The 16,131-nt window shown below is 46.5% G+C and overlaps 1 protein-coding gene across 1 annotated transcript; it reads right to left on the bottom strand.

Annotated features, from left to right (window-relative positions):
• Window positions 1–1,597: 1,597 nt before the first annotated feature.
• LOC122656160 lies at window positions 1,598–2,194 on the bottom strand. The gene has a single exon (XM_043850615.1). The coding sequence runs from the start codon at window positions 2,128–2,130 to the stop codon at window positions 1,615–1,617; it is 516 nt and encodes a 171-aa protein (XP_043706550.1). The 5' UTR covers window positions 2,131–2,194; the 3' UTR covers window positions 1,598–1,614.
• Window positions 2,195–16,131: the final 13,937 nt, after the last annotated feature.

Below are 16,131 nucleotides of genomic sequence, written 5' to 3'. Positions count from 1 at the left end.
ATCGATAAATCAATTAAGATATTACAGTGGGAAGTGTTTTCCTGTGAGGAGCATAGCCCTTACATGTGCCCCAGATAATGAGAGCGTACAAAAGCATCAGGCAGGTAGACATTTTGTTCCCGCTGTGTCTGGGTGTGACATTGCACTCTCCCATAAGATAAATTTTTTCAATATTATAATATTGGGGAAAGTTTTCCGTACATGTGAGAGGGTGGGAGTTTTACGGCATTAATTAATGGGTGGAGGTTTATGATTTTTTCAACCCTTTGTGAGAGGGGACACGACTATGCATACTTACATAACCGTGTATGAAACTATTCCCATATAATATTTTTTAGTGAAAAGGAACACCACCCAGTTATGTGTTGTGGCGTGTACATGGGCCTAGATACAATTGGGCACAAAATGACGACCCCGCCCCATAGAAAGACAGGGGTGTGTCGGTCATTTTGTACATGACTATGTCTGAGTGTAGGTACACGCTACAACACATGATCAGAGAGAGAGGAGTTGTTGAGTCGACAGAGAATTTTTATTCTCTCAAGCTTGAGAATCCAACTATCCACCCAACACTTGAGAAGATGAAAACATGTCATTGCCCATTTTTTTATGATTGAATTTTCAAGTGTGATGTACTCCCCGATGCACTTGAGAGGATAAAAATCCATTGACGGAGAGAATATCATTGAGTTGTTCTGCAATTCAAGTGAGAAAAATTCATAAAGGACAAATCGTCAGAATCAATTACTAACCTATTTTGGTTTGGGGAATTGAGATTAGGGAAAAGGAATGGGAGAATACTTGCCCCTAGACACAGTTCGGCGTGAAAATATAAGCACCTTGGGCTTTTCTATCTTTCCAAGGGGGTGTATACGCTCACACACAACATCGGTTAATGTTCTCTCTCCCTTGAAAATAATAGTCAAATTAATTTGATTTCAATTTATCTTTATTATTATTTTTTAAAGCAAACCGTAACCGAAATGCTTTGTTTTTTTTGGGTGTAACCGTAAGTTCCGTTACCGAAATAATAAATCAAAACTAAACCGAAATTTACCTCAGATGTAACTTTATAAAAGCAAGGGTAATACTGTCATTACAGTGAAATAAATAACTTCATGGGTGTCGATTTCTCACCTACCTCTCAAATCCCAACCCCCTACCCACACTACTGAGTACAGTCTACCCAATTAGTATACGACAAATCCAGGTAGACTTACAATTTCCAGATGCAGCCAAAAACTACTCCTCTGGAGTTCAAATTACTCCATTACCCTCGATCATTAATAAAGTTAAATAAAAAAAGCTTAAAACTACCTTAGGAAATGGAAGCAGAAACCCAGGAAAAACAAAATTTCAGAATAAAAAAGCAAACAAGTTTTCTCTAGTTACAACTTACAATCTAAATTAAAACCAGTCAGAGCTATATATAAATCTATTCTTGATCTGCCCAATCAACAGCAAAACCCAAAAAGGAGGAGATGATGCAGGTAAAGCTTTGGAACCCAAAACTTGGACAATAGAAAAATGGAAAAAAAAAAGAAAAAAAGAGAAGAGAGAGAGATATTTCTCTTGTTTCAGTTTCCATCGTCACTGATGAATGTGAAAATGGAGTTAATCTTGGAAACCAGTTTTCTCCCAGATAGCGTTTCTAACCCTACTTAAATCCCTGCCTTTAAGAGTTCTACCAAACCCTTCATGTACAGAGAAGGAAGAAACGCCGGTCCTAGCTAATTGTCTTGCTAAGAACTCGTGAGGAGGGATCCTTCCTTCCTCGCCATCTTCATCATCGTCATCGTCGACGTTACCGTCAAACCCTCTTCTGCGACTGTCTCTGTAATCATCCTTGAGGATCTTCGACCAGTCAGGTATGTTCACCGGCCGAGACGAACCAGTGGCTCCTGTAGACCGATGATAATCCCCTCCATTGTCGATCCTCTTCGCCGATTTTTTCGATACCCTCGAACTAGGTATCATCATCTTCTTGAATTCCGGTGGTGATGTTTGATTCGTATTCCAGGTGTCCGTTTCGTCGAATTCAAAAACGGACTCTGATCTAATCGAGTTCTCTATTTCCCCACCAATAAATCGGTAACTGGGTCTGGTAAGGTAGTTCTTTCCGGCCGCCATTTACTGAACGATCAATACGTCACTCTGTAAAATTTTCGTCTTCTTCGTCGTCTTCGTCGTCTTCGTCTTCGTCTTCGTCTTCTTCTGCTTTCCCTCTCTCTCTCTCTCGCCTCCCAAGTAGATCCCCAGTTCCCAACTCTCTATGCGATAGCTCTGTTTTTGGTCCTTGCATGGTAGGTGCTTGCTTTGGTGCGCTTTTATAAAGGTCGGAACGGATAAGGTTCTCAGTTCTTTCTTCTTCGGCTTCTCTCTCTCTAATGTTCAGAAGTTACTAAAAAGACCCTCAGATGACACGTAGTATTTCCAAATAATTTAACCTTGAGAGGGAGGGTCCCATGAAATTTTCGTGATCTGATGTGGCTGGTACGAGAGGTTCAAGTTTATCTAGTTCTTCAAATTGTTGGAGATTGGGCAAGTGAGTGAAGAAGCTCTTACATGGAAAATCTAGGTAGACTTTTTACTTAAATTTTGCTATTTACAGATGACACGTGTCATGCATGGCCCTACCCAAGTCAGATAACTACAATTTTTCAACGATCGGATATTATGAGTTCATGATAAGGATTTTTATTACCATAAAATGATAAGTATTTTCCTGTTTTAAATTATTAAAAAAAAAAGGCTAATAAAAAACACTCTCTCTCTCTCTCTCTCTCTCTCTTCAGCTGTGAGCGTGTGAGATTTTGTCGTGATGTGAGGGAGGGTGGTCCCCAGTTGAGGGGATCGAATGGATGACGCGTGTGAAGAATGAAAAGGTACCGACGCGTGTCAGGATGGCGTTTGAACAGTGAGGGGAAAGAGGAAGGCACGTGAAGTAGGACCCTACTTGGGATTAAAGTTTTGCCAGTTGTACTTTTTGACCTGCGCGGCTTCCCCGCTTCTCTTCTGTGTCCTCTCTGACGCGACACATATGACATACCCCTTTCAATGTTACTCAATTCACATCATGGTTCGTGATATCGGTATCGGCTGGATCGGGTCGGGATCGCCCAAACTCGGGCAAATATGACACTTTAGTCCTTGTTTTTTTTTTTAAAAAAAATTTTATTTTCTTTTACATTTTTACTCCTGTCCGTACAAATAGATTGGATCCATCTCGACCGATACAGATCTAATTTGACCAATCCGATCTTGTCAAAATCAATCGATCTGATCTGATCTGATACCTCAAACCATGATTCACATCCCCCATTTCTCAGTCTTTCACCTTCTGGTTTATCTCCACTTTTTATTTTTTTGATAAAAGTTTTCCATCACTCATGAGGACTGTTCACCCACTATCCTAGGGTTCACAAATCTCTCATTGGCTCTCATCAAAACAAATAAAACCCCTCCTAGGTATATTCCAAAATACTGTCTTCAAACCCATTCCCTCCCTCTCATGCCCCTCGATGAATGAGATCTGATTCACTCTGGGTGGAGGGAAATTCAGTCCTTATTCTTTTTTTTGGGTTAATTCTAAATGCCCCTCTTAAAATGGCCAAATATACGGTTGCCCCCTGAACTTTCACTAATGCAACGTGCCCCCTGCTTTCCAAACTAAGTACCAACATAATCCCTCCCGTTAGTCTGAGACGTTATCTTATAACGGATCCCAGCTTTTGAATATCAATGGACAATTCTACCCCTTAATAGGATAAAATGACCAAAATGACCTTACCTGAGATGCAATCCGGCCTCTTTCTTAAGCAATTTGCACAGTGTCTTCAGGGCCAGGGTCCACCAGAGGAAGCATCATATCTGCTGTGTTTGAAGGCTTTCGAATCAAATGCCACCAACTGTACGATAGTCGTGCAATCCGCAGAGCTTAGAAAGGGCATTAGAGATCACAGACGGAGTGAGATTTGGAGAACCCGTTCGATTGAATGCCACTCAAAATCTAAAATTGTTTTTTCTATGAATTCTTTGACGTTCCTATCAACGTTTAGGAGAGGGATTGAGAGCTGATCTAGGGTTTGTGACGAAGGTGAGAGATTGAACAAATAGGAGCAGAAATCTGACTTGTGCCTTTGTGCTTGCACCACCGCTGCACCCAAGTCCAGCCCCTTACCCCTGCAATCACCTTTCGCCCAGCCACAAACCCATTCCTTGTGCACCATTTAACCCAACCAATCGCCCATCCACACTTTAATCTTTTCTTAACCCATTTCTTACTCCCACTTCGTTATTTTGATTCTCTAAATTCTAAATTTTTGTAGGAGAGTAGAGCATCTGGAGGATTCTAAGCAATGAAGAACGAAAACGAAAACTCTGTTTTTCCATCGTTATCTTCACTACTTTGCAGCTTCGGTAATCTGTAGACTATAAAATCAGAATCAGAAATCTCAGATTCGAACCCTAAAATCTAATTTGATTGAGAAAAATAGCGCCCTCATCGTCGCAGGTCATCGCAGGTCGTCGATGGGTGTTGAAGATGGTCTCAACAGATCGTCATAGCAGCAGATTTTGGATTTTCTCCTCACCTCCAACGATGATAGAACAGAAAACAAAATTTTGGGAAAGAGTAGATTAAAAAGAGATACACAGAGAGGCAGCAAAGTTGAGGAGAGAGAGACCAATCTCTAAAAAAATGGGGAGTTTTTAGGGATGAGTACCACCACTCTCCTGCCACTTCCATTCTTCAGTTCTGATTCAAGAACTCATCTTCCCCAAACCCTAACGATTTGGGGGGAGATGAGTTGCAGTTTTTTTTGTTGTTTTTTTTTTCATTTTGGTCATTTTGGTCATTTTATCCTATCAAGGGGGTAGAATGGTCCATTGATATTCAAAAACTGGGATCCGTTATAACATAACGTCTCAGAGATTAACGGGAGGGATTATATTGGTACTTAGTTTGGAAAGCAGAGGGGCACATTGCATTAGTGAAAGTTCAGGGGGGCAATCGTCCGTTTGGCCATTTTCAAGGGGGCATTTGGACTTAAACCTTTTTTTTTAGGGGGAAGAGTTTTCTGTCAAGGAATGTGGTCTCCGCGTTAATGCAAAGAAATGAGGCATCGGACTCCTCTTCAATGAGGAATCTACCCAATGGATGCCAATGAGACATTCGATGGCTGGGCTGGCTGGCACACATCCCGACGTACACTCGATTGTGTGTGCCAGTCAACCTAGTTTTCAGATGCTTATTGGGCACTCACAAGCAACAGGCTCATTGGAGAGGAGCTAGGAAATGAGAGTAGGTGTGTGAGCATCAATAAGGGTAGGATTTCTACCTTTGGGGTGGGGCGATGATTTCCTCCATCCTATTTCTGGACGCAGGAACCATGCTTTTAGACCGAATCTTTCTTCTGTTTTTATTTTAATATTAGAAAAAAGGTACGATGAGCAACCCGGGGAAGATAACATAGCACGCACACACACACTCTCTCTCTCTCTCTTCCTCCTCTTTTCATAAAATGATATTGTTACCCTCATTGTACGAAACTGATATGTGGCACTTCATTAGTGCATTCATATACTCATAGCGCTCCTATATAAGTAGAGTGTTCTCTAAGTTAGCAAGGTGGGGAAGCCAACCAACGGAGAAGGCAAGAAATATATCGCCAATAGAGTCACATGGGTGAAGAGAAAAGAGAGTGTCAGGAGAAGAGATAGAGAGTACTGGTATAACCTACGTCGCTAATTTAGAGACTTTAAATAGTACTCACAAAAAAAACTTTTCTATATAAAAAATTCAAATAATTCAATGCAGTTAATTTGTGTCTTGTGACCCTTTACTTTAATCATCATTCATCTCACTCAATTAATGGCCATGTCTTTAATCATCATTCATCTCTCTCGGTTAGTACTTAGCACGCATTATCATGCATCTCACCCAGTTAGTACTTAGCACACATTATTAATCAATACATAATCAATTTACTCTCTCTCTCTCTCCCTATAGCATTCCCCTCCCCCTTCTTAGATTTCGGTTATTGTCTGCTGACTGCTATGATAGCATATGAAGAAGGCCGGATCGGTATGGAAACCTAAGCCATTAAGTATAACTAGTTTGAATGATTATAAATATTTTTTGGAGCATCAATTTAGGTTTCTATCTTAAGAATTACTAGTTAAAAATTAAAGTAATTTAACACGTGATATCTTAAATAGAAGTCCAAGAGCATAACAAATTAAAAAGAGCCATGCAACACAAAAAAAAGAGTAAAATATTGAAGACAAATAAAGTTGCTAGCTAATTTCTATGTTAGTTGGCAACACATTATGTGATGTGCAATTTATTATTGTATCTCGACGAGCAAACTTTATTGTTCATTCCTTATCAACGATTTTCGTTTTTGCCAAAAAGATCATTTGTAGATTCTTGGATTCCACACAATTTTTGTCTGACTAGTTTTTTTTTTCCGTTATATCTTTACGAGCAATGTGTTTGATGAGTCATGGGGATGTCCTCCACTCGGGGGTGACACGTGGACGTACTCAAGCTGAACCCGACTACCGAGTAGAACCAAAACGAGCAGCACCGAGCTGAACACCAGAGGAGAAAATGATGCCCTGACCTGGGAATCATCTCGTTCATCGACATAGCCGAGCACAAATGGTCGAGCACCTTGATAGCCGAGCACTCGACCGAGCCCATTGGGGTCATCCCAGTGGCTAAAACCCCTGAGGACGAATACCGGGACGAGCAACCAAGAGATCGATCGCGCGTAGAGAGCCTACCGAGCTAAGCCCTATGCCGAGGCTCTCTGGAAAAGCATTCCGATACACCATACCCCCACCTACGCCGACAACGGAGCCGAGCACCTTGGGCTCGGCGGTCCGAGGCCGAGGCCCCTCCAGGGGCGGTGCTATGACTCGCCAAAATCACGGAGCCACGTCATCGTATCCCGACACTCACGGGATATGAATTGGGCCGTAATCCAACGACGGAATCGAATCATGCTCCAATAAGGACTCTTACCTTATTAAGAGTCCGACTCTGAGAATAACTCTCATCTTCGCTCCGCATGGAAGAGCCCAGCCAAAAAAGGACTCTTACCATACAAGGACTCATTCCGGCGGCCTCAACTCATCCTATAAATACCCAGGTATGGAGCTCAAACGCTCATCTCACTTTTCACTAAGTTGAAACGCTGTTGCACCGGAGACCTAACTTAGACATCGAAGAGTCCTTGGCCGGAGCCACACCGGCTCTCTTGTGCTCACTCGGTTTTTGCAGGCTCATCCTTGGGCGAACGGGGCGACGGAGGTTTCCACACGCAACACATTTGGCGCCGTCTGTGGGAACGACGTCAACTAAGCATCGTCGTTTCTACCAATCAAAGGAGTGAAGACAATGGTCGTGCAAACAAGATCGAGTTAGCATGGTTCCGCCTCACGCGGAGATGAGCCGCAACCCGATAGACGAGCGAGGCGCTCACCACCCCGTGAGACTTCTCGACAAGGTGCGATCGAAAGACCCCCGCGAGGAATGGGAACTCAGCGCAACGTAAGCGTCACGGCAAACCCGGTTCAACTGGGAGACCAAGGCAATGGAGGAAGTGTCTTGAACACGGTGGCGGAAGACCAGCACCGAGCCGAGCAGACTCTGGATGGGTTCAATTTGCCGCCACCGCCCCCCGTGCCGAACAATTTGGACCCTGAAGCCCCTGCGAACAATCGGCAAGTCATGGATATTTAGCTCCAAGTACTCCGCACCAACGAGATGTTGCACACCTTAATGAACCAGATGGCCCAAGGGAGGCTCTTGGGTCAACCGCCTGTTGCGCCACCGTTAGCTCATGCACTCATCGATGGAGACCCACAGCAAAACGTCAATCGACGGTGGGCCGAGCCAAGCCTAGCCGATTCTCCTCGTCCGCCTCGCCAAAATGCATCTCCTCTGTGCCGGAACAGGAGCGCTCATCCGGATGAATGGGAGCATCACCCGAGCCCGAGGGTGAGAGTAGAGCTCGAACCGACAGCGTCGCTCGCTAGAAGGTCGGTGTTCTCAGGTTGACTCAGTGAAGATGGGCAACTGAGGGGACGCCAAGAACAAAGAGAAGAGCCCAACGAAAGTCGCATCGCTAGAGAAGGAAAGAGATCTCGCCACAGTCCTCGGCACCGAAGCCCAACACACCAAGAAGAGCAGCAAAGAAGTCCCCGTGGGTCTAACTTCCAAAATGAAAGGCAGGCAAGAAGGGGCGAAGTTGACCGAGCCGAACAGAATGGTCAACCTCTGTAGTATAAGCGCAAAAGCCGACCTCGAGCCGAGGAGCAGGATGGCCAAGCACTTGAAACTGAAGTGGAGAGGCGATTGCGAGAGTTGGCCGAACAGGTCGAAGGGTTGAAGAAGCAGACGACCCCGGACGCCTACTCACTTGTTGGACGGCACCCCTATCCTCTGAAAATTATGCCTACACCAATACCAATTGGGTTCAAGCTGTCTCCCTTTGACCGATACGACAGGACCACCGACCCGACGGATCACATCAACTATTTCAACGCAATGATGACCATGTATGGGGGAACAAAAATCGTCTCCTGTCGAGCCTTCCCTTCATCTCTTAAAGGAGCGGCAATGTCGTGATTCTCCTGGTTGCCGACGAACTCCATCACAAGCTTCACTCAGCTCTGTCGGGCTTTCGTCACTCACTTCTAGAGCAGCATGAAACACAAGAAGACGACGATCAATCTTCTGAGTGTGAAGCAAAAGCCCGATGAGTCGATCCAAGCATTCGTCTCTCGCTTTAACAAGGAATCCTTGGATATCAAAGATTTAGATGTGGCTACGGCATACATAGCGATGAGCCATGGTCTCTCAAATATGGACCTCATCAAGGACTTAGCCTAGAAACCAACCAAGAACATGGCTAAGCTCTTGGAGAGGTGTAATGAGTTCGCGAACATGGTCGAAGTGCTCCAAGCAAGAAAAGCGAACGAAGGAAAGAGAGAGAAAAAAAGACAGGCAGGTGATGATCGTAAAGAAGAAAAGCGGACCATGACCGACCGTCGAGCCGAGAAGATAGACCGAGCCCGAAGTCCAGACTATTCTTCGTTGAATACATCGCGGAAGGAGATTCTAATGCAAATCCAAGACGACGGATATGTTCGCAGACTGCGGCCGATGCAAGTTGGGTCATCTCGGAACCTGAACAAATACTGTCAATTTCATAAAGACATCGGTCATGACACCGAAGATTGCTACCAGCTAAAAAGGGAAATTGAAGAACTGATCAAAGCGGGGCATCTGAAGCGGTATGTAAAAGGGGGTCAAGATGAGCGTGGAGGATGACGACCAGAAGACCGCGATCGGAAGAAGGCCAAGTCGAGGTCGGACAGCCAAAGGATCGAACATGATGAAGGCAAAGCCCAAGCTGAAAAAAAGAAGATGGATCTGGGCCGAGCGTCGACAAAGGAGCGCCCATATACACCATCCTTGGAGGGCCTAGACAAGAATCCACCCAGAAGGCCAAGGCCAACTCCAGGTTCATCGCGGTTGCTAAGATGCTGAGCAAGAGGCCGAAGTCCGAGATGACAATCTCCTTCACCAAAGCTGACCTCAAAGGTATAAGCTTACCCCATGATGATGCTTTGGTGGTGCAGGTGGAGATCGCGAAGAGACCCGTTCACGGAGTGTTGATAGACACGGGAGCATTGGTGGACCTAATATCACTCGACGCGTACCGACAGTTCGGTTTCAGCGACGATGTGCTCAAACCTGAGGGAACCTCTATACACGGATTCTCAGGACCCTCGGCCACCGTCAAGGGATCGATCGAACTACTGGTCACTCTGTGGCAGGCACCATGTCAAGCGACGGTCAAAGTCAAGTTCATGGTGGTGGCCTTCAATGCCATACTCAGCTGCCTGTCGCTCACCACCCTCCAAGCAGTCATTTCGCCAGTACATTTGAAGATGAAATTCCCTACGGAGACCGGGGTCGGAGAAATTCAAGGCGACCAAAAGAAAGCTCGAGAGTGTTACGCAACGTTCATCAAGCAAAATAAAGGGAACGCCCGAGGAATGGCCATGTGTCTCAAGAGCCTCCTCGAAGACCAATGAGATGAGCTCACCGAGAGGCGTGGGAAGCCAGTGGAAGACCTCATCCCATTCTCCCTTAGTGATGAAGATCCTACCAAGAAGGTACAGCTCGGATCACTGTTAAGCGAGGAGCAAAGGAATTGGCTCTGAAATTTCTTGAAGGTGAACGTCGACATCTTCGCCTGGTTGGCTGCCGACATGCCCGGTATACCGAGGTGCATAGACGAACACCGAATCCACACCGATCCGAGCCAAAAGCCGATACAACAGAAGAAAAGAAATTATGCCCTCGATAGACAAACTGCGATCAAGGAAGAGGTAGAGAAGCTCTGACGGTCAGGGTTCATCCGAGAAGAACAATTCCAACTTGGCTGGCGAATGTCATTATGGTTCCCAAGCCAAATAGGAAGTGGAGAATGTGCGTCGACTACACCGACCTCAACAAGGCATGCCCGAAAGATGAGTACCCGCTACCCCAGATTGACTTGTTGATAGACGCCACTGCTGGGCACGAAATGCTGAGCTTTATGGATGCTTATTCGGGGTACAATCAAATCTTAATGCATGAAGAGGATGAGACCTACACAGCCTTCCGAACCAATCAAGAAATTTTTTGCTACAAGGTCATACCATTCGGATTGAAGAATGCCGGAGCGATGTACCAACGGATGGTGAACTACATGTTCCGCGAGCAGATCGGCCGAAACATGGAAGTATATGTGGATGACATGCTAGTGAAGAGCTTGAAAGCCGAGAGTCACTTGGCCGACCTTGAAGAAGCCTTCGGAGTACTGAGGAAAAACAAAATGAAGCTGAATCCTGTCAAATGTGCCTTTGGCGTGACTTCGGAAAAATTCATTGGCTTCATGGTCTCCATCTGAGGCATTGAGGCCAACCTGGCGAAGATCAAGGCCATACGAGAGATGAGCCCTCCAAAAACAATCCGAGAAGTACAAAGGCTAAATGGAAGAGTAGCGGCACTGGCACGGTTTATGTCAAGATCAAGTGACAAATGTTTGCCGTTCTTCAAGACTTTGAAGAACATTCAGAGCTCGAAAGATTTCATATGGACAGATGAATGCCAACAAGCTTTTGAAGAATTGAAGAAGTACTTGGAGAATTCGCCTCTCCTCTCCCGACCCAAGGCCAAAGAAGAGCTCCAAATCTACCTGGCCACCACCCCGGTGGCGGTCAGCACGGTACTATTGAGGGAAGAAGGCAAAGCACAAAAGCCCATATACTACATCAGCCACGTTCTCATCGATGCTGAGACGAGGTACTCCAAATTCGAGAAGGTAGCATTCGCACTGGTAACGGCAACTAGAAAGTTGAGGCCGTATTTTCAAGCTCACCCAATTGCAGTATTAACTGATCAACCCCTTAAGAAAATATTACACAAGCCGGATGTGTTGGGTCAGTTGATTGCTTGGGCGGTGGAGCTGAGTGAGTACGATATAAGTTATCATCCGTGGACAACAATAATGGGGCAAGCTTTGGCCGACTTTGTTGCTGAGTGCACTATACCTAACACCAAAGTTCAAGGAGATGACCCATCGAAAGAGGCCGAGGTCGAAGTCGAGGTCGAGCAGTCATGGATCATGAGTGTAGATGGCTCGAGCAACTCCGCCGGGAGTGGAGCAGGTCTAATATTAGTTAGCCCCGAGAGGTTTCGCATCCAGTACGCTCTGAGATTCAAATTCTCAGCTTCCAACAACGAGGCTGTGTATGAAGCCCTCCTAGTCGGACTTTGAGTCAGCAAAGCCATTGGCATCAATCGACTAAAGGCGCGGAGCGACTCACAACTCATGGTTAACCAAGTCAACGGGGAATACGAAGCTAAAGATGAAAGGATGATAGCCTATTTGAGCTGAGCCCGAACACTGATCTTCAAACTCGAGCATTTTGAAATGGTCCGAGTACTAAGAGAAGAGAATGTTGTGGCTGACTCCCTCTCAAGGCTGGCCGAAGCCCACTTCCCAAATCTGAGCCGATCAGTGTACATAGAAATTTTGGAAAAACCATCCTTACAAGAAGAAAGCGTCACACACATTGAGGAAGACGAGCCGACTTGGATGGATCCGATCGTTAATTATCTGGAAAATGATAAACTCCAGGAGAACTGAGATGAGGCAACAAAAGCTAAGATCCGGGCCTCGAACTACACGATGATCAATGGGGTCTTGTACAAGAGAGTTGCCTCGGCATCCCTCCTCCGGTGTCTCGGACCTAAAGGCGCCAAGTATGTCATGGTAGAAGTACACGAAGGCATACGCAGGAGCCATATGGGAGGCCGAGCATTGGCATATAAGATACTTCGGTAAGGGTTCTACTGGCCGAGAATACAAGAAGAGGCTATGAAATATGTGAAGACCTGAAAAAGTGTCAACTGTTCGCACCTATTCCGAACTGATCCACTACAAAGCTGGCCACAATGCTGAGCCCGATACCGTTCGCAATGTGGGGGATGGATATTCTCGGAGATTTTATCCCAACTTTCAAAAATCGAAAATATCTGGTTGTAGCCATCGACTACTTTACCAAGTGGGTTAAGGCGGAGCCCTTGGCCACCATCACTGAGAAGAATATGGAAAAGTTCTTTCGGGACAAGATCATTTACCGGTTCGGACTACCCAAAGTGCTCATCACGGATAATAGCATGCAATTTAACAATCCCAACTTCCGAGAGTTCTGCAAGTCCTTCTACATAGATTTCCGTCCGGTGGCAGTGGCTCATCCAAAATCGAATGGTCAAGTAGAAGTGTCCAACCAAACACTACTAACGAGGATCAAAAGGAGATTGGATGAGGCAAAAGGAAGATGGGTAGAAGAGTTACCGAGCGTGCTTTGGGCGTATCGAACTACTTTGAGAACGCCAATCGGGGAAAGTCCATTTCGATTGGCATACGAAATTGAAGTGCTCATTATACAAAGTACTCAGCTTCGATGAGAAAACATATGAAGACGGACTAAGGGCAAACCTGGACTTCCTCGATGAAGTGAGAGAAAATGTGCTACTTTGGAATACCGCATACTAAGAGAGGACGGCAAAATACTACGACTCGAGGGTGAAGGAAAGACACTTTTGTCAAGGAGACCTCGTCCTCAGGAAAGCAAGCGCATCCCGACCAAGGCAGCAAGGAAAACTAGCACCCAACTAGGAGGGACCATACATAGTCTCCAAGAAAATCCGCCGAGGGACGTATAGCTTGCAGACTTTGGGGGGAAGAAGATACCAAGACCATGGAACTCTGAGAACTTAAAGAAATTTTACCAATAAAAATACCAAGTGGTTCTGTTCAGTTTGGCTCGGACACAGGCCTCGACCTCAAATGCTAGCTTCAACCGCGACCATTTTGTTTAGTTCAACCCCTGGCTTCGGCCTCGGTTTTTATGCTCAGTTCAAATTTTGACATCAATAAAATGAGATTCTTCTCCATCCTAGAGTTCATTTCAAGCCTTCGACATACTAAGTCATAAGACCAATCCTCATAGATTGGCAGACGTCGAAGACTGTCCCTCATAGGTCGGCAACTACGTCATAAGACCAATCCTCATAGATTGGTCGACAACAAAGATCGACCCTCATAGGTTGGCAATGAGGTAGTAAGACTAGCCCCCATAGGTTGGCCGAGCACAACGCTCGAGCCGACCAATTAAGTTCAAGGAAAAATGGCAAAAACCTAAGGCATGAAGCTCGGCTGAGTGAACGGATTCGGTACTCGGGCACATGAACAGCATTACTAAAGCATTAATACGAAATGGCCGAACACAAACACTTAGACAAATTTTGAAGAAAAAGTTCATTTCATTAATAGAACACTAATAACTCGGCATAGTACATACAAAAAAGAAAAAGCCGATGGCTCGGCACAGTACAAAAAAAAAAGAGAAGAAAAAGAAAAGATTGTTCTTCAACCCCGAAGACGGGGACATGTACATCATCAAAAAGAAAGAAAAAGACTTCAGAGAGCGGGGGCATCCTTTGGGTCCTCGATGGGGGGCTCTTTCGGGTCCTCGACAAGGGCAGCTAGCTGGGCCGCAGGGTCGGCCTTGGTGGAGATGGCCTGGAGAACCTCAACCCCATCCTCCTCTCCCAGGTCCTCGACCACGATGGCTGCTTCCTCATCAAACCGTGATAGGTCCAAATCAGGATAGGCTATCTTCACCTCGGCCAGGAGCTCTAATCGGCCCTTGTCGTAGTCGACTGAGTATGAAGGCTTCCTCAGGCCGTGGACCACCTCCTTGAAGTCCCTAGATTGGAGGAACTCCCCCCACGGCCTCGTTCCAAGCATTGGCCAAGTTGACCTCGGCCTTCTTCCTCGTCTGCTCGAGCTCAGCCTTCAGAGCCCGTACCTCCTTCTCAGATTGGGCTCGGAGGGAGTCCATCTAGGCATGGAGGGATTCGAGGTCGGCCTCAGTCTTTTTTTTCTCTTCTTCTCCTCCTCTCGGTGCACCTCGACAACCTTCTTCACCTCTTTCCTGGCCACCTCTGCCTGAGCCTTGAGAGTGGCGTTATCCGAGGCCAAGGCGTTGACCCGAAGAGCAGCTTCGACGGCCTTGGAGAAACCCTAGAACAAGAGATCAAGGCAAATGTCAGATCACCGAACACGAAGACGAGCAAATAGCAGCATAATAAACTGAGGAGAAGACACTTACCATAGCCATGTCCTGAAAAAGCATGGATAATAGCTCGGCGTCACTCAAGCTTGAGAGGAGAGCCTTGTCAATCGGGAGATGGCCAGCATCAAGCCACTCCCGAGCGTGAGCAGCCGAGTCACCCTGGAAGAGGCGCCAAATGGGTCGGATCGGGAGGTTATTAGAGGAGGCCCTCCTTAGGGCCAGACTGGCCACGCCCAAAGCCTAGGAAACTCCAGGGGGAGCGACGCCCGTGACATTGAAGGACAACTGGTGACGCTTAGGGTCCTTCTTGGGCAGGCTCAGCTCGCCCTTCTCCCTCCTCTTTTGGTCCTTTTTTATTGGGCTCAGGTCGCCCTTATTCTTCTTGGCCTCGAGGCTGGCCACTGCACCCTTGGGGCTCGACTCGGCCAGCGCCTTGCCCTTCCCGGCCTTAGACGCCTGGCTCTCGCCTTGGCCTTGTCGGCCGCCTTCCTTCTCCTCTCCTCCACCAGCTCGACTTTCATCCGAGCCGCACCAAGCTAAGGAATGTTTCCTACCACTGAAAGAAAGAAAGAGATTAGGTGACTGTGCAAGAAAAATGACAAGTGTTTGAGCTTGGCTCAGATTTCCTACCCGGGGTCAACCCCTAGAACTGGAGGAACTCCTCCTTCAAGATCTGTATAACATCGAAAGGTGCCTACCGAAGAATCTAATCATACGAGGTCTGGTCATACGCGTTCAAGGGCGATACCCGGTTGACGTAGCTCAACTTTATCTCCTTCTACTCCGTTCAGAAGGGACAATTCAGAATGGAGACGAAGAAAAACTGGGGCTTTCAGTGCTTGTTGGAGGTCGGCACTTGGGTGAGGTATTTGTACGAGTTCAAGGTCAAGCACTTCTATGCTCGGCAGGTGAAGTAGTACCACCCAATGTCTCTATACCTCTTCAAGTACCAGAGCCGAGAGAAGAGATTAACGGATGCGACCCGACCCATCCTGCCGAAGAAGACGTGGAAGCCATACATCAATAGCCACGCGTTCGGGGTCAGCTGACCTGGGGATAAGTGGAAGTGGTCCAAGATCTGGTCCACCAAGTTGAGCATGGGGAACCAAAAAGCGTACTTAAAAGCGATCTCGTACAAGCCACCTCGCCCGGCCGGATGAAGCAGGCTATCTCCCGAGGACGAGGAGCTCGAAGTTGGATGTCCTCAGGAATTACGTACATCTCTCTCAAAGCCTAGAGATTGGACTCAGTGACTGTGCTCTCAATCGATTCGACGCTTCCCTCGAAGGGCTCTGGAACGTCAGAGGAGGAGTCGACCGACCCTTCCTCCAAATCATTGGAAGATCTCTCCTCGTCAGACTCTTCGTCTTCTCCCGATGATGACCCCAAGCTCTCGGCGCGGTCCTCAGGGATGGGCTG

The sequence above is a fragment of the Telopea speciosissima genome, chromosome 3, assembly GCF_018873765.1.
Source record: "Telopea speciosissima isolate NSW1024214 ecotype Mountain lineage chromosome 3, Tspe_v1, whole genome shotgun sequence".
Taxonomy (NCBI): Eukaryota; Viridiplantae; Streptophyta; class Magnoliopsida; order Proteales; family Proteaceae; genus Telopea; species Telopea speciosissima.
Note: the sequence above shows the minus strand (reverse complement) of the source record. Positions and strands in the feature narration are given on the sequence as shown.